At 56.1% G+C, this 17,909-nt stretch overlaps 1 protein-coding gene across 4 annotated transcripts; it reads right to left on the minus strand.

Moving 5' to 3' along the window:
* Nucleotides 1-421: 421 nt before the first annotated feature.
* On the minus strand, nucleotides 422-17,015 carry NLRX1 (NLR family member X1). Of its 4 annotated transcripts, none has more exons than XM_024102228.3 (9): nucleotides 16,784-17,015; nucleotides 13,745-13,878; nucleotides 11,585-11,660; nucleotides 10,034-10,131; nucleotides 8,765-9,381; nucleotides 6,473-7,884; nucleotides 4,301-4,387; nucleotides 2,704-2,955; nucleotides 422-1,936 (listed from the first exon to the last, which is right to left on the minus strand). In XM_024102228.3, exons 2-9 carry the CDS (start codon nucleotides 13,857-13,859, stop codon nucleotides 1,618-1,620), a joined length of 2,976 nt encoding a protein of 991 aa, XP_023957996.2. In that variant the 5' UTR covers nucleotides 13,860-13,878; nucleotides 16,784-17,015; the 3' UTR covers nucleotides 422-1,617. The 4 variants fall into 4 exon arrangements, with proteins under 4 accessions (XP_023957996.2, XP_008162739.3, XP_065426292.1 ...); XM_008164517.4 differs by lacking the exon at nucleotides 16,784-17,015 and adding an exon at nucleotides 14,752-15,004; XM_065570220.1 differs by lacking the exon at nucleotides 16,784-17,015 and adding an exon at nucleotides 12,690-12,831 and having other exon boundaries at nucleotides 13,745-14,103.
* Between the last annotated feature and the right edge of the window lie 894 nt (nucleotides 17,016-17,909).

Here is a 17,909-nt window from a genome sequence, read left to right on the forward strand (position 1 = left end):
CGTGGAGAGGGGACCCTGGAGGGGAAAGGCTCCATTGTCCATCCCCCAGCCCAGCTGAGGCAGCCAGGCCAGCCACAAAGCCAACCCCCAGGTGGGCCCATGCCCGAAGCTGCTGCACCAGGTTAAGGCCCTGCAACCCCCGATCCTTCTCTCCTACCGACGAGCCATGAGGTGAGTCCCTTCCTCATCCCTGGATTGCTTCCCTACACCATGCCCACATAGCCTGGCTATGGCACAATCTCCAATCCCCTCCCCTCGTCCCCAACCAGCCCATGAAGTGCCAAGGAAATCCCCCCCCCACTCCCGTACAGAAGTACTGCAGGGATGGGAGCACTCCCCAGGCAGATGGCAGAAGAGATGTAGCATGGGTTTGGGAAGGCTCTGGCTGCAGAAGAACAGACCGGTTTGGTAACATCTCACGTTCGTGGAAACAAAAGTGTTTTAGTTTCAATGATACATAGAACTGCACAACAGCGTCCAATATTGGGAACAACCTCCAGAGCTGCTCCACCCTTCAGCCCGCTCCCCCCAACATTGGGCCTCACGCTGCCCCAGTCCACCCAACCCGCCCCCGCAGGATGGACTCCCAGGGCCCAATTCCCCGGCGCTGTCATTCACACCAGCGCACGGTGGGTCTCAAATGCTCCCAGATCAGAATGGGAGCGGTCGGCAGCCACTGGGCCCTAGAAGAAATGACTCCACAAGGTCCAGGAGATTCAGGCCCTTGGTTGATCACTGGCTCTCAGCCCCCTCTGGTGCCCTTAAGAGTCTTGCCTCCATTGCTACCATGCAAACCTGTCCTGTGCTTGGCATGACCAATGGCCGAACTATTTTCAGCCCTCGTGGAGTTCAGGCTGCCGTCCCCCCTCCCTTGGAACAAAAGTGGCTCCCTGGGAGCAGAGCCGGGGTCTCACCAGCCTTGGCAATGGCCGCTTGCTGCCTGGGAATGGCAGATGGGTTCCCAGCCGGAGGCACGGGGCAGCTCCCAAGGGGCAATGCTCCGTGGCTCCTTCCCCAGGTAGCTCCAGGCTCTTGGCGATGCTTTCACTGCAGTTCTACTTGGGCATGGCTCAGAGACAGCACGTGAGAGTGCAGGGTTCATGGCCTCAGTGCACTCCAGGAAGGGAGGCCAGGGGCCAGGAGCTGCTTGGGAAATAACCCAGTGAACCCTAGCACTGGGCGTATCCCTGAGGTACTTGTGGCTGGGGCTGCACAGATGGGATCCAAGTGAGGGAGCGACGGTGCCATCTAAAGCCAGGAGCAGTGCTGTGCAAGGTTCCCCACACCCCGACCAGCTGCTCTGACCACACCCCACCTCCTCCTTTTCTACTGCCCAGCATTGCCAACACACCTCGCTCCATGCCTAAAACAGTGCCTCCTGCTGTCCTGGCACTGGGGCTTCTCCTGCCCGGGCCCACATACTCTGTGGTGCCGCAAGTAACTCTCTGCTCCTAGCAGAGACTCCCCAGCCACCCACGTGAACCCTGCTCTTGGGGTGGTGGTGGTGGTGGAAATGGTTAACAGAGTGACTCCCTGGAACCCAGTTAAGCCCTTATGTCCATTGCATCCTCCCATCCTGCTGGTGCAGGCCCATGGGAGAAGATGTGGGGGGGCGTGTTAGAGGGTTCCCTGCTGGATTTTAACCAGCATCTTCTTGACCTCGTTCTCCACCCGCAGGAACTTGGCCTTCTTCCAGGGGTTGCCGGTCTGCCGGCGGCTGCACTCCAGGTCCTGCAGCAGCAGGCTGAGGTGTTGCTGGACCCGCTCGCGGTCCCAGTTGGGCAGGTTCTTCTGCACCACGCTCAGGATGAAGGCCCAGTAGTCGGAGACGTCGGTGCCCACCGTGAGGAACACCAGCACCTGGACGCCGTCGCGGTCCCTGCGCAGTGCGTGCAGGGCTCGCTTGCCCTCCTCACTGATGTCGTTGAAATACAGGCTGGGGAAGGGAGAAGCAGGGTTAGGGGGGCACCAGGCATCCCCTGGTGACCAATGAGAGAGGAGCATGGGGGGCAGTGACCAATGAAATGAAAGGACAGGAGCAGACGCAAAGGGCAGTAGCCAATGAGAGCAGGCTCAGAGAGGAGCCGCGGCCAATGGAAAATGAGTGAACAAATGATGGCCAGTGAGGGACAAGGCCTCAAGCAGCCACATGATGCAGTGACCAATGAGAGACAAGCATGGGATCATACATAGGACAAGGCAGTGACCAATGAGGGACAGGGACTCATGCAGCCATATGGGGCAGAAGCCACTAAAGCAAAGTATAGGCACAGTGACCAATCGGAGAGAAGCATGATCTATGGCTCAGGGAAGTAGTGGCCTATGAGAGATGAGTGGAGGCACAGTGACCAATGAGAGACAAGGACTCTAGCCACCATGAGGGGTTGGCCAATGAATGACCATCTCAGCTGCTGTTGACAAGGGGCAGTAGTCAGCAAGGGACAAGTGCTAGAGTAGCCACCAGCAAGAAGCCAATATGGGGTGGGGGTAGCCCCCAGAGGGAGAGGGGCCAGGTCTCATGGGCTGGGAGTGCTGCCAACGAGGGAAGCTGGTGCCCATAAAGGGGATGCCAGGCTGGATGCCTGAGCTGTGGCTCCCTGGTCTGGGATCATGGATGGGGCGGGGAAGGCATTGACCCTGACCGGGTCATAGATGGGGCAGGGAGGACATTGTACAGGGAGGGGAAGGGGCTTGGGGACTCACTGCACTTCCTTCAGTGTTGCATGCCTCTTAGCCACCTCAACCAGCCCCAGGGCTGCCTCGTCCGTCACCGAATTGTAGCCCACGTCGAGCTCCTTCAGGTGCTGGTTCTGGGCCAGGTGCTGAGCGATCACTTCCACGCCCTGGTTCCCCAAGGAGGTGTGCAGCAGGGACAGGTGTGTCAGGGAGCGGTTACCTGCGATGGCCTCAGCCAAATACTTGGCCCCCTGCTCAGTCACGGGGTTGTCTGAGAGCCTGAAAACAACACAGGAAAGTCACAGAGGGAGAGGAGGCAGCCAGGGGTGTTTACTGCTCATGCCTTAGTGCTGCAGGACATGGGGTAACAGAGGACTCTAGGGAGAGAATAGCTTGTCCCCTTTAGAGATGGTTGGAAAAAAAAAAAAGAGGGGGGGTTTCCCCCACCACAGATAATTTCAGCATTTTAAGAAAAAGTTTTGTATAAATTTTCATTGTAAATTTTTTGATTTTGGGCAGAAATTTGATTACCAAAATATTTCAATTTGGAAATGCTGCTGCAGTGCTTCATGGGAGTTGTAGTTCAGGTGCCTCATGCTTCCATTTTCCACTATAAGCTGGGCTCCCTGGTTGGACTACATCTCCCATGATGCAGTACGGTTCCCCTTTTTGGAGGGGGAGGCGGTACTTCATGGGAGTCCCTGGCCATGGTGCATCATGGTAGATGTAGTCCAGCTGAGAAGCCTGGTGCATAGACGAGAATGGAGACATGAAGCAACTGAACTACAGCTGACAGGAGGCACCACGGCAGCATGTCGAAATTGGAATATTTTGGGGTTTAGAGATATGATTGTTCAATGCTTAACAGGAAATCTCCCCCCACTCTTCCCTCAAACGCCTTCCTCAGCTCTGGATACATTTCCCTCATAATGCCCTCACCCATCACATAGAACTGACACCACCCTCCTGCAGCAACACGGGAAAGATGTCGGAGTCAGGCAGTGTTCTGTAGTCCTACACAGCTTTGGCCTGGCAGTCAGCTCCCCCCAGCCCGGCCATGGTGCTGCGGGGAGCTTCAGATCTGCCTGAACCAGTGCTAGAGAGACCCACAGGCTGAGCAGGGATGCAGAGCCGGGAGGGGAAGGGATGCAGCAAAGAATGTGAAAGGGAAAACAGAAAGACGATGGAGCACACCAGATATTGCCTCCATGGCCAGGTGCCCAGAAAACCACCTTGATCCAGGCCCCTTTGGCAGAGCTAGGTCCAAACACCTCTGGCAGCCCTTTAAAGGATCCTGCCCAATATACAGACCATGGGGGCCAGTGGCTTCAGCTGGCCCTGAGCTGAGCGTAGAGCCTGCTTAGGAAGGGCCAAAGTAACAACCAGCAGACTCTGCCCCCAACCTTCCCTCTCAGCCATTTGTTTACCCACTAATACCTCCCTGCCTCAGGATCCCCCAGACTCAGGCCAGTAACATGGGGCTTGAACCCCTGACCAGGAGATCCAGAAAGCCATGACCACAGGTCAGACGAACACACTAAGGAAGTGACCTCACCAGCAGGGGTAGGTCTCAGAGAGAGTCCTGCTCCGGGGGACAGGCTCTGGGTTTCCTGAGCACACTCACCGCAGGGTGCTCACCACACACTTGTCGTGCAGCAGCAGGTCCCGGATCTCCCTGCAGGCTTCAGGGCCCAAGCTGTTGAGCTGCAAACTGAGACAGGGCGAGAGCAAGAGGTCAGCAGTGGCACCACTTTACTCTTCATGTTATGGGGCCAACACCCAGCCCCTCCCCAGCACTCTGGCCCTAGAGGGCAGAGTAGAGGTTACTGCCCTACGTGGAGGGCATGTAGGTGCACCTATTGCAGTGTGACTCACACCCACCTGCCCACTAACACCCCCTCCACCTCTCCTAGCCTGCCAGACTCCCCAGAACTAGGAAGTGAGAATCACAAGGGATGAGGTCTCTCCTGAGGCAACCCAATGGGAGAGGCGGCTTGCGTCTTGTGGCCAAAAGCACAGAACTGGACTCTTGGGGATGTTCCCTGCTTTACCACTAAGCAGCCTTGGGTGAGTCATTTCCCCATCAGTATTAACAACACTGACCTTCCCACCCCCACCCCCACCCACCAGGGAATGTCAGGCTTAACCTGTAAACGCTCAGTATTACTCCTGGCAGGCCCACCGAGCTGTGGATCAGCCATAAGGCAGCCATCACCTCTGCTTGGAAGATAATACAGTATTTTCTCCCAAACAGGGAGAAAATGCTCCCCATTTTCATGCACAGACCAGAAGTGGGGCAGTACCAGTCCAAAGACTAAATGACTTGAGCTCTTGGACAGAATCCCAGAGATATGTACATGGGAGAACAGTCCCCAGCAGGACGGGAATTTCAAATGTTGGAGGAGAGAGAGAGAGAGAAGGATCCACCATGGATTCCCTCCCAGATTGTCTTTGTATTGATTCTTCTCTGGCCAAAGGGATGGGACATTTTTTCAGCCCCGCTGTATTTGCTTTACTCTCTTTCTTTCCTGATTGCAGCTTGCCGCCTTCTGGTAGAAGGTGAGATTGCAATACCAGGCATATTTAAAAACGAGACTCTTGCAACTGGCTAGGACCTGGACTAGATAGGTCTTTTCCAGCTCTAGATTCCACCTTTTCTGCAGCCGGACAAGAACCATGGAGGGGGAAACAATTAGAGGGATGTACCAAAGACCCTGCACGGAGTAGAGATGGAATATATCATACAGGGAATGGATCATTTGATCATTACCTGTGCTGTTCATTCCCTCTGTGGGGCACCTGGCATTGGTCACGGTCGGAAGACAAGATACTGGGCTAGATGGACCTTTGGTCTGACCCAGTACAGCCGCTCTTATGTTATTGCTCTGGTACCAAGTGAGACAGTGGGACCAAGATACTCTGATGATCTTAGCCATTTGCTAAGATTTTACTTTAGATCAGGGTTTTCTCCTTCTCTCCCTGCTCTGCTTGTTTAATAAAAAGTTAGCAGAGCTGGCAATATAATCTAAAAATGACTAGAATGGATTTGTGGTGTCTTTAGATAGAATGACACAAAAGCAAGGGACCTGAAAAGCAACAGGGGTTTGGGAACGGACAGCTGAACTATGGAGATGAAAACCACTAGAAGAGCCTTGATGCCAAGCACGGTTCAAAGAACAGCCGAACGGCAGCCCACAGAGTCCTATAAAGGACCCATTGTCTATAAAGAGTTGCTATCCATTGAGACTACTAGTCCCAGCATGCAATAATCTAGCATGGCTGCTTAGATCAAGGAGCATTGTACCCTGACTTCTAGTCTCCATGGTCTGTATCTTTGTATTTAAAACAGACAAAGACAGCAACTGTTTACACCAGGGTTTCTCAAACTTCATTGCACCGTGACCCCTTTCTGACAACAAAAATTACTACACGACCCCGGGAAGGGGGACCGAAACCCGAGCCCCTCCGCCCCAGGCAGGGGGGCCTGAAGCCGCAGCCCGAGCCCTGCCCCCTGCAGGAGTGTGAAGCTTGAGAGCTTCATCCCTGGGCGATGGGGCTCAGACTTTTGGCTTCAGCCCCAGGCCCCAGCAAGTCTAACACCAGCCCTGGTGACCCCATTAAAACAGGGTTGCGACCCATTTTGGGTTCCTGACCCACAGTTTGAGAACCGCTGGTTTACACCATTGGAGCAGCTCTCAGGCTCCAGGCAAACTGCTGATGGGAGTACAATCAAGGCATCCCCGGATATAAATGGATGACCTAGACCCCCGGCCGAATCAGAGAAGGAGGCACTCACTGGAGCTTCTGGCACCGTAGCAGGACAGGGAAAAGAGTCCTTAGGCTGCTGACATCAAGATGGCATGAGCTCAGGTTAAGCTCCTCTACCTCATGGCTGGTGGTGCCCATGACAGATGCCAGGATGGAGCACTTGAGTGGGGTCATCTTGATGGAGGAGAGGTTGATCGCCCTGAGGGAGCGGATGGCCTCCGCCGTGAAGCGCTCATTCTGGAATTCATGCAGGAAGACGAGGTAGTCCATCAGCTCGGATGGGGGCAGCCACTTGCGGCTGTTCCTGATCATAGTCTTCTTCATAGCGTTGGCAATCTCAAAGGCTGCTAGGTTCTTGATGGAGCAGCCAAGCTGCTCCAGGAGGGCCCGGTTGCGGCGCGACAGGAGCCCGCCCATGAAGATGGGGAAGAGCTCAAAGACTTCGTCATCCGGGGCCTCGTCAGGATGGTGCAGGGGGCCCTCCACCCCCAAGATGCTGGAGTTGATCTGGTCTAGCACATCGTCGTTGAAGTAGTCCTCCTCCTTGAACATCTCCACCGCCATGGTGTGGGCGATGGTGTCGCGGTCCTTGCCACTGAGCCGGTTGAAAAAGCGGGGGAACATCTTGAGTAGGCCGAAGAGCAGCGGCAGGATGCGCAGGGGCAGGACCTTGGAGACGATGCTCAGCACCAGAGTCACATCCTCGCTTATCTTGCCGATGACCTCGGACACCTCCTTCCCCACCCGCTGCGCCAGGGTCTTCTTCTCGCCCAGCACCACATAGAGGGCTGCCAGGTACTCCTGCATGGCGGGGATGGTGAAGACAAAGGTGTGCTCCTTGCCCGGCTGGACGCAGGGCGTGAGGAAGAAGCGGAAGACGTCAGTGCGGAAGACGTTGAGGAGGTTAAGCTCACCCTCCGTCTTCATCTCCACCTCGAAGCACTTCTGCAGGTCTTCATCCGAGAAGCAGGTCCGGCGGGACATCACCCCTTCGTGGGCCAGCTTGCCCACCGTCTTGGCCACATATTTCATCATGGAGACATTGGTGGAGTCGGTGCTGTCCAGGATCTCCCCGCTGAAGTTGAGCCGCAGGAAACTGGTGTAGATGCCCGTCAGGGTCTGGCTGGGAGGCACCGACTTGGTGAAGTAGAGGAAGTGCAGGGTGGTGCAGACCAGCCAGCAGTAAGAGGGCAGGAAGCAAGCAGCCGCAATCTGGTCGTGGCGCTCCAGATTCCTCGAGAGCATCTCCACCAGGTTGTCCCGCTCGTCCGAGTTGCTGCTGCTCCCACTGCCGTCGCAGCCTGGCTGGCTCAGGCGCATCTGGAAGTACTGCTTCTGGAGGTTGGTGTTGGAGAAGCCGCAGATCTCGGCGTAGCGGCCCACGTACTTGCTGGGGATCCGGCGGACGGCGGACGGGCGCGTGGTGACGATGATGCTGGCCTGCAATCAGATGAACAGAGCTGGGATTGAATGTAGTCCCTCTCTTTCTCTGTCAAACCATTACTGGCCTGATCCAGAGCCCACTGACCTCAATGGAAAACCTCTCACCGGTGTCAGAGTGCCTTGGGTCAGGCCCTATATGACAAAATGACTTGAAGAGGAAGGGCGAGGACTGGATAGGATTAAAGTGATGATTACCTCAAGGCTGCTGGTTCACATCCAGCCCAGACAGCAGTGATTTAACATGATCGCTACCTGAGGGTGGGTGTGAAGGGAACTTGGGGGATCTCAGTCTGGCTGATGGACTCCCACATGTTGCCTTTTCCTACAAATCCCTCACGCCGCAGCCCGTACTGATGGCACAACAGGTAAGAACCGCTGGCACTAGCATGGGACACGTCGTGCCACCTTATAACCTCCTCCGTTCAATCGCCTCACCCCTCCACCGACATCCATTCCCCCATGCCTTCTGGATTTGCCACCTTCCATTTAGGCTGTCCATTCTTCGGGTCAGGAACCACCCTGGGGTTGCATTTGCTATGTGCCATAGGCAGATGTTACGCCGATAATTGCAGGTTGTCAAAGAAACCACCCTCCCAGCTGGCACGGATCGGCCTCTTTGTTCCCAGCTTGTGCAGAGAGGCCAAAGACTGAATGAGTCCATGGAGACTGGACTCCCCTCTCCCTCCTAAGGGCTGTGGGGCGGTGGTGTCCTTCCAGCACAGGGGTGTGGGGAAGATCCTTGCTGTGCCTTTTACCAGCCAGTCAGGGCCAGTAGAGGCCTCACCAAGGAGTGGGGTTTGGGCAATGCTCCAGGGATCCCCGTTTCTGCCCGCAGCCCCCCACAGGCTCACAGCACCGGGTGGGGAGGGATACCAACCTCCGGCAGCAGGTACTTCCTCAGCAGGTTGACCACAATGGAGGAGGGAGGCACGGCCTCATTGGGGTCGCAGCACAGCTCAGTGCCAGACAGCCGAAAGTCCAAGTTGAGCCGCTCCATGCCGTTGAGGATGACGAGCACCTTGAGGTTGGCGGAGCCCAGAAGTGGCACCACCTCCTTGAGATGCAGGTACTTTTTGGTGATGAGGCGCCGTAGTGAGACGGGCACGTTGCTCTGGGACAGGTCCTCGCAGGAGAAGGGGATGACCAACTCGAAGCGGGGCAGGCGCCCGTGGCACCAGTCCACCACCATCTTTTTGATGAGGGTGCTCTTCCCTGTGCCCACCGTGCCGTACAGCACCACGTTCTTCACCTGCTGCCCGCAGGCGTCCGCGTCGAACAAGTTCTGGAGGCCGATGGTCCGGCTGCAAGGGGACTGGAGCTGGTTCAGGATGGTCAGGTCAGGTGAGGGCTTCAAGATCTCCTCCAGGGAGCTCTCCCTGATGACCGGGTCCACGTGGATGGTGTCCAGTGAGAAGGACGGGCCGAACTGCCTCTCCTCATTGGGCTGGTGGCTGAACCAGTCAGACAGGCTCTTCCGGTGCTTCTGGATGGCATCTGAGGGGTAGGGGGGGAGTACAGAGATGCTCACAAATAGGGGAGGGGAAAAGGTTGTCAAGTTTTCAAATTGCAGGAGCCCCCTCCAGTACTCGAGTCCCTCAGGGCAGTCCCAGGCACCAGCTACTCCAAGCATTAACAAAGCCCAGGAACCCCCAGAACCAGCTAGCTCCCCCCTTCATTCCTGTATTGGCGCAGCGCTCATGCACCAGCAGGGTGTCATAGCACTGTGCTCTCCCACCCGGGTGCTCCAGGGCTGGCGCTGTCCACTCTCCACCCCCCCGCAGCCTGACCTGACCCGCCAAGAAGGTGCCTTTAATATTGCTTTGTACAGAGGTAGCATTTCCCCATCCAAAGATAACCCCCCCACAGCACACTACGAAGGGTTAGAGGGGCAGGGTGACCCTCCCTGTTTCACACAGAGTGAGGAGCCCACTGGCCCCAGGGCCCTGCAGCGAGTCAGCGACAGAACAGGGAATAGAACCCAGGAGTCCTGAGTCTCTGTCTCCTTTTCTAACCACTGCACCTCGCTCGGGTCAGTGACTGCATCCCAGCCTGCTCACCTGACTCCCAGTCCCGAGCACACCCCACCACTTCAGCACTGCCCCTCCGTGACGGGCTCCTACAGCACGGCAGAAGCACAGGGCCTTACCGGAAGAGGCCACGTTCCTCAGGGCCATCTGGCCAGGCCGGGTGGAGCTCGGCTGAGACGCAGTCTCCCGGAATCCTCCTTGGTAGCGAGTAAAGCTCCTGCAAGGCAGGGACAGGGAATTGTTGAGCGAGCAAATCCCAGAGTGGGACAGCAGCGTCTGTCCCAACGGCCCAGAGCTGGGGCAGCCTGCAGCTTGAGTGAACCTGGACATCCCAGCCAAAGACATGGTTAGCTCACCCGCCAACCCCTCAGCCCCGGCCACGCGGAAACTGCCTCCCTGCCATTGACAAAACGCTTCCAAAATGAAGGAGAGGAGCAGCTTGTGTGCAAACACAGTGGTGCGAGGAGAACTGGGAAAAGCACAACTGCAGTAGGCCCCATGAGGGCATTGTGGGAAATGGGGAACCTGAGGACAACAAACCAGGGCCTGCTCCTTCCAACTCAGCCCAAAGAAACCCCCCCTCCTTGTTTGAATTCTGAGCTGCAAAACATGCCCACTTTATCCTGAGACCAGGAGCCAGGCAAGCTTCCCCCAACCCATCTGCCTCAGGCCTGCCATCGAGGGACCCATTCAGCAGTCCAGTCTGCGCTCAGGCTTTGACCTCTCCTCTGAGCCAGAGAACAAGGGGGGCTGTTAGTGCTGGGGGCTGTTCGTTATGTGGATACTCGTCCACTAGGAACTGGGCGGCTGAGGCCAAACTCATTTCACATGGGCCACCAAATAGCAACAAGCCACCTTATATAAGAACAGCCAGACTGGGTCAGCTCAATGACCTGTCTAGCCCAGGATCCTGTCTCCAACAGTGGCTGGGGCCAGGTGCTTTAGAGGGGATGAACAGAACAGGGCAATCATCGAGTGAGCCATCCCCTGTCGTCCACTCCCAGCTTCTGGAAGTCAGAAGTTTAGGGACACCCGGAGCATGGGGTTGTATCCCTGACCATCTTGGCGAATAGCCATTGATGGACCTATCCGCCATGAACTTATCTAGTTCTTTTTTGAACCCAGTTATACTATTGGCCTGCACAACATCCCCTGGCAACGAGTTCCACAGGCTGACTGTGCGTTGTGGGAAGTAGTCCTTCCTATTGTTCTTTTAAACCTGCTGTCTACGAATGGCATTGGGTGACCCCCTGCTTGTGTTATGTGGAGTAAATAACACTTCCTTATGCACTTTCTCCACCCCAGTCATGATTTCATAGACCTCGATCATCTCCTCCCTCAGTCGTCTCTTTTCTAAGCTGAGCAGCTCCCCACACATAACCTTCAGTCATCAGCTGGGGTGGGTTGAATGGGTGGCCTAGAGGCGACAGGCCCCATAGTCTGTTCCCAGCCTCCCAAGTGAGCTAGTCCCTCTGAAAGATCAGTAAGAGCCCAGCTGAGAGGGCCTCAGCAACCTCCCCCTTCGTCCCCCCACCAAAGCCATGCGTCCTGGGGTAGGATCTCAATTAACTTTAAACACCCACACCGACAAATTAGACCAATCGCTTTATGTGAGGGGAGCTGCCTGAGCCACCCACCCCTTGCACTGCTGCAGGGGCTCCAGGCCCTACCTGAGAGGGGACGTTTTGGAGCACAGCCTGCCCGCTGGGTGAAGCATCCTCCCAAGGATGAAGCTGCTCCTGGCACCTGGAAGGAAGGAATGCAGGAGGTCAGAGGGAGCAGGATTGAGAAAGATGCAGGATGGTGCCCGTCGCCTGCCACCCCCCTTCCCCAGGGTACTGGCTCCCTTCCTCCTCTGCACTCCAAGATGGTGAAGGAAGGAGCTTTGATCTAGCAGCAGCTGAGGCCCAGACAACCAGGCTGTTCTGTGCGCCTTCCCCGGCATTCTGATGGGGTTCTGGATCCATGTGCCTGGACCGGACCAAGCTCCATGTAGTGTGCCTCTGTGCATGGCCAGGGAACGGGATGCTAAGGCAGCGATGCCAGATTCAAGCCCCAGGGAGACACCTGCCTGCAGAGTCCTGGGCTCATGTTCAGAGCACAGGCTTGGGAGACAGGAGCTCCACCGTTCAAATCCTGGCTCTGCCACTGCCTTACTCTGTGGCCTTGGCATTTCCCCCGTCTGTGCCGCCCTGTGAGGGACAATACCCCGCCTCCCAGGGGGCTGTGGGGATCGATTAGCTAATATCACAGAAATCATAGACATGTCGGGCTGGAAGGGACCTCGAGAGGTCAGCTAGTCCAACCACCTGTGCTAAGGCAGGACTAAGTAAACCTAGACCATCCCTGACAGGTGTTTGTCTAACCTGTACTTAAAACCCTCCAACGATGGTGACTCCCTGACCTCCCTAGGTAACCTGTGCCAGCATTCAACTACCCTTAGAGAGACAGAAAGTTTTCCCTAATATCCAACCTAACTCTACCTTGTTGCAAACTCAGCTGATTCATTGTTATCCTGCCCTCAGTGGACAAGGAGAACAACTGATCACCCTCCTCTTCTTAACAACCTTTTCATACTGGCAGACTTATCAGGTGCCCCCTCAGCCTTCTCTTGACTAAACATGCCCAAGTCTTTCAACCTTTCCTCAGAGGTCAGGTTTTCCAAACTTTGATAATTTTTGTTGCTCTCCTCTGGACTCTCTCCATTTTCTCCACATCTTTCCTAAAGCCTGGCCCCCAGAACTGGCCGCGCGGGTACTCCAGCTGGGGCCTCACCAGAGCGGGACAATGATCTCCCGTGTCTTACATCCGACACTCCTGTTAATACAGGATGCGATGCTTTGCAGATGGGAAGCACCCTGGGCCTGTTTTGGTGCAGATCCCGCTGACTCCAGCCGTAGCTGTAGGTGCTCAGCACCTGTAAAAAGCAGGCTCTTTAGAAGTGCTAAGTTATGAGCAAGCGTTGAGGGCACCCCATCACATGAGCCGGGGAATTCTTCCCAAGCAGCGGCACAGCCTGTCCTGCCAGGAATTTCCCCACTGAGACCTCTGCCTCCTGGTCCAGGACCAGAGCTAGGGCACGTGGGACTAGCTCCCTGCAGTCATCCACGCAGGACTGGATTTTCCACTTATTGCCCCTTCTCTAGCACCGTCCATCCACGGCTCTCAAAGCACTTCACTAAGGAGGTCAGTATCATTAACTCAGTTTTACAGATGGGGAAACCGAGGCACAAAGTAGTAAAGTGACTTGCCCAAGGTCACCCAGGGAGTCAGTGGCACAGCTAGGAATAGACCCCAGGAGGTCTGTCTCCCAGACCCCTGCCCTGCCTCTATGTAAGCGAGAAGGAAACACTTCGCACGAACACCACCTCCCCGCCAGTAAAGTGCAATTAGAAGTGACATAACTAGGCCAGCAAGTCTCCTCTGATAAAGCAGCACAGACTGGCTGCAGGGTGAGCTGGGCCCAGGCAGAACTGATGCCATCCCAAGCCCCCAGAACCCAGCACCCTCCCTTACACCACAGTGCTTTTGTCTGAACGCAATTTCATCAGTGGGGAATTCATGGCTGTGACTTGGCCGTGGTCACCAGGTAAGTCGGGGCAATGCCAGAAGTAGAACTGGGCTCCCAGCCCCTTGCTGTAGTCTCTAGACTCTCCCACCCTCTCAGAGCCAGAAATAGAACCCAGGTGTCCTGACTCCCTGCCCCACTCATAAGGTCACGATGCCTGCGGCAGTCACAGGAAGCGGTGAATTTCACCCCAGAGGGATTGGGCTCTGGGGCAAGCCAGGTAAGAGGCTTCTCACCTCAGCCAGTTCTAACGGCTGCTTACCTGGTGCAGAGCTGGGGGACAGCAGCATGCGCATAATCTCTCGGCCTCCCAGCTTGGGTCCCTGGGTCCTGCTCCAGCTGGTCCCAGCCTGGGGCAGACATCGCGGGCACTGCATGGCAGGGGGCCTGCTTCAGCTGAAATGCAGACGGCGATCACTTGGGGAGGCAGACCACCCCACTGCGGTGCCCCAGCTGGGGTCCTCTGTCCCATCACTGAGCTGTGAGGGCCAGGTTATCAAAGCCCAGCCTACTCCAGGACACAACTGAGGGCTGAGGAACCAGCATCATCTTGCATGAGCGGAAGCCCAAAGCTTGCGTCAGGCACCCTTCCTGCTTGGGCTCTCACAGCAAGGAGCAAGCGTAAACAGTGCCCTCCCCACCAAACAGAGAGATTAGAGATCTTGGAGCAGAGAGGGGCCCCTCAGGCCAGCTCTCCCCTACACAAACCCAGAGTATCACACAGGGAACGGGTGTGAGCGAGAGGAGAATCAAGCCCACTGTACTGGTGGGAGTTTTTTGCCACCTGAGTCATAGGCAAAGGAGGGTCTCTGGGCCAGGCAAAACAATAGTTCTTAACCAATCACCTGAGCACGGGGCTGCAGCTGTTCTCATTCAGTTAATTTATGGCAGGGAGAAGGAAGAGGCAGAGGAGGAGGGGAAGGAGCAGTGTCACCCCCCCCCCCCATTCAAAATCATGAGTCAGGCCCTCCCCACCTGAAGATCATACTACTTATTCAAGAATGACATTTGAGTCTTTCTTTGCCTTCTTGGGGAGCCAGGCTTCTCTCCCCCGCTGAGAGGTTTCACATTTACTTTGGGGCTGGTGCCATTTAGAGAGTCTCCCACAATCAGATGACATCAGGGGTGGGGGCTTTAAGAAAGAGACCAAAGGTGAGAGTCTCGCTGACGTGGGGACAGTTGGTGGGGACAGTTGGCAGCTCCGTAGCCTTAGAGGAGAGAAAGAAAGATCCATCCTCTTCCCCCTTACGCCCGCCCCCCTCCAAATACCTGAGTGGTTACAGGCTTTTCCCCTTGGCCTGTCAGTGGCAGTCAGAGGAAGGACAGGCCGATGACTCCTTCTCTACCAGAGGGATCCCAGGGGCCCCACTGCCGGATGCCCTCCCCACGTTGGCATGGGGAGGAGACTGTCTCCTGCTTGCATTCATGTCTCTCTCCAGTGCAGCAGTGGCAGCCGGCACAGAGCCCTTGACAGCCGGCACAGAGCCCTCTATCCTGGGCCTGGCAGCCTGTGCTGTCTGCTCTGCTGGAGGAATGAGACACACATTCAGGGCAAACCCGTAGCCTCCTCCCCTTAAAGCAGCAGGGGCCAGAGACTCCAGCTGTCAAGCTGAAAGCTGGCCTGCTGCTGTCAGGCCTTGCCAGAGCAGCGCTCGGGAGCGCCCTGCCAGGGGCTGCCTTGGAGAGTCTGGGCCAAAAACAGTCGGCAGAGGGGGTGCCGCTGCCATCCACGTTTGTCAGGGCTGAATGGATCCCCCCCGAGCAGGCGTGGGGTCCCTTGCTCTGCACACCTGTTGAATGCAGCGGGGAGGTTAGCGTCTCTAAGGCAAGGGTAACTGGAGCAAGAGTCACATTTAAAGCGGAACAAGCCTGTTTCCAGCCCAGACAGCTGCTGCCAATTGCTGAATCCACGATCTGTGTGAGCCGCCGGAACAGAAGAACATTTGTGTCCAGGGACCACCTGGTTCATCCTCTCTCAACTGACTAGCACCAATGTCTGCTCCAGGCCATGTCTGACTGTCTCCAGGGCAGCAGGTTGTGGGCATTGCCTCCTCTGAGGCTTGTCAGTGCTGGGAGAGGGGTGCCAGCCCCTGTCCTTATCAAGCTGCGCTGCGAGACTTAGAGACTCCTGCCCAGTGTGAGAAAAGGAGTCAGTCGTTGCATCTGGGTTTGGCGGTGGTGCTGTGGTTGTGGCTGGGTCTGGGGACATTAGATCACTGGTAGATGTAGGGAGGACACTGAAGGGTTAACAGGCGACATGCTAGCAGGGTGTCTTTCCCTCCCCAACCTGTCATTACCTGGGCCGGAATCCCTACAAAGCAAACTGCTGGGGCGGTGACTCAGCCTCAGACTCGCATCTCATCTGGTTTGTGTTTCCGGCACCCTGATAATTTCCAAACCAAACAACAGGAAAACACTGGTTCCAGGGAAGCTTATGGAACCTCCCTGGGCTCCGTGGTCTCCGGCGCCAACCCCTTGAGCATGGCCAGAGCTGTAACGACTCGCCTAGCCCTTCCGGATGCTTTTCATGTATCCATCCCAGAGCCCTTTCTGAAAGAGAGTCTGTCTCATTGATTATCCCCATTTTATTGCTGGGGAAACCGAGGCACAGAGCAGGCCCATAACAGAGCTGAAATAGAACCCAGAAGGTCTGGCTTTCGAGTCCCTTGTGGTAACCACTAGACACTTAAGCTGGGACTAGAACCCAGGAGTCCAGACTCCAAGTCCAGTGCTCCATGCCCACCCCACTTCACGGGCACATTTTGCTGTCCCCTATGCTCCTGTAGTTCAATGGATCCATTGAATTTAAAGGCAGGGTGCTGTGAAGCCCACTGCCTGGGGTCCCGGCTGTTCTACTTCTATCAATAGCTGGGCAGGGATGCTGCTCTGGGAGGGGCACGTTTGGGGTGAAACCCAAACTGGGTCACAGTGTCCCAGAGCCACCAGCTTGGGGACTTTCTCCTGCAGCCTCTGCTCAGGGCAGCCCCTCAGGGATCAGCACAGAGGTCACTGCTGCCATGAACCCCACAGACCCCATTGCCATCGCCTAGGAGAGACGAGCCAGCTTCCTGCTCATCCTGTCTTGCACGGTCCCCGCCCCCAGAGCAGAAACACAGCAGTCGCTTCCGTTCAAAACCAGCCCCTTGCTCAGAACCCAGCCCGCCAGGGAAAGCCGGAGATGCAGGAAATCAGGGCTCTGGCTTCTGAGCCGCTCTGTGCTGGGACTAGAGGGAACAGGGACCAGGCCGGCTCAGAGAATGGGGACTGAGGAAAAACAAGACTCTGGAAGGTCAAAAGTTACCTAAAGTGATTTCTCAGCCGGCTGCTGTGTGTTAGTCCCACAGCCTTCGGTCCATTTGGAATCGCTCTTCCCCACCCGTCACTGCAGGCCGTTGTATCTCTGCCGTCCCACCCTGGCAGCTGTTAAACGTTGCCCCGTGCCTTTTCCTTTCTGTGGTTTTAGTTCGCTCTCTGACAGCTTCACTCTGGCGGCTTCGGTGCAGCTGTAACTTCCTGCAACTCTGGCCCATCCCACCACCCCTACAGCTGGGGAAGCTGCCAAAAATAAGCTGGGATGGTGAAACCACAGAGAAGGAGAGGGAGAGGAGAGCAAGAGACAGCTGTTCCATTAGCACTGCAAAAGTTATTCCTGTGCAAAAAGGCCCGGAGCTTCAAAGTCAAAGGAAATCTATGGCTGTTAGGAGCCTGAACCCCTTGGAGGATCTGGGCCAAAGAGGCTGATTCTGATTGCATGCCGGTTTCACACCACTGGCTTCAGGAGCATCACTCCAGATTTACACTTGTAGACATGAGGGCAGAATGAGGCTCAGGTGCAGGGCCGCCCAGAGGATTCAGGCGGCCTGGAGCAAAGCAATTTCGGGGGCCCCTTCCATAAAAAAAAAGTTGCAATACTATAGAATACTATATTCTCGTGGGGGCCCCTGTGGGGCCCAGGGCAAATTACCCCACTTGCCCCCCCCGGGCGGCCCTGCTCAGGTGCTTGCTGAAACAACTTTACTAACACGCCTGTGCTGTGCAGGCTGATGGCACATCACAAAATCATATGGTGCCATTAAGCATAAATCGGAGAGTCCGCACTAATCGGCAGCGCAAGCTCTCTGCGTGGCCCTCCTGCTATTTCCCCATGGCCATAGCGATCATCGGTATCGCTACAGCACCGTAGGCGAGTGCATTGGGCTTTACAGACCTAAACAGGCAAGGTTCCTGCCCGCTGGAGCTGGCGAATTGTTAAGATGCTTAACGAAAAGAGCAATGATGACCGACAGTGGTGGATTCAGGCGGGGGGGGAGACAGACCAAGGGGGAGGAAATATGGCTCCTCAGCCATCTTTATTTTTGCTGTGTTTGGAAGGACCGGCGGGTCCTGTTTGAAGCAGCAGGGACCATCTTTTTGCCGTGTACGCCCAG

The sequence above is a fragment of the Chrysemys picta genome, chromosome 16, assembly GCF_011386835.1.
Source record: "Chrysemys picta bellii isolate R12L10 chromosome 16, ASM1138683v2, whole genome shotgun sequence".
Taxonomy (NCBI): Eukaryota; Metazoa; Chordata; order Testudines; family Emydidae; genus Chrysemys; species Chrysemys picta.

What these genes read in the sequence shown, in the direction of transcription:
- NLRX1 (XM_065570220.1), bottom strand. Translation starts at nt 13,954, where the DNA reads ATGGGACAGAGGACCCCAGCTGGGGCACCGCAGTGGGGTGGTCTGCCT. An exon ending in GAGGAACGTGGCCTCTTCCG is followed by an intron (nt 9,382 to 10,033) that starts GTAAGGCCCTGT and finishes CCTACCCCTCAG; the next exon opens with ATGCCATCCAGAAGCACCGG. An exon ending in CTACGGTGCCAGAAGCTCCA is followed by an intron (nt 4,388 to 6,472) that starts GTGAGTGCCTCC and finishes GCCCTGTCTCAG; the next exon opens with TTTGCAGCTCAACAGCTTGG.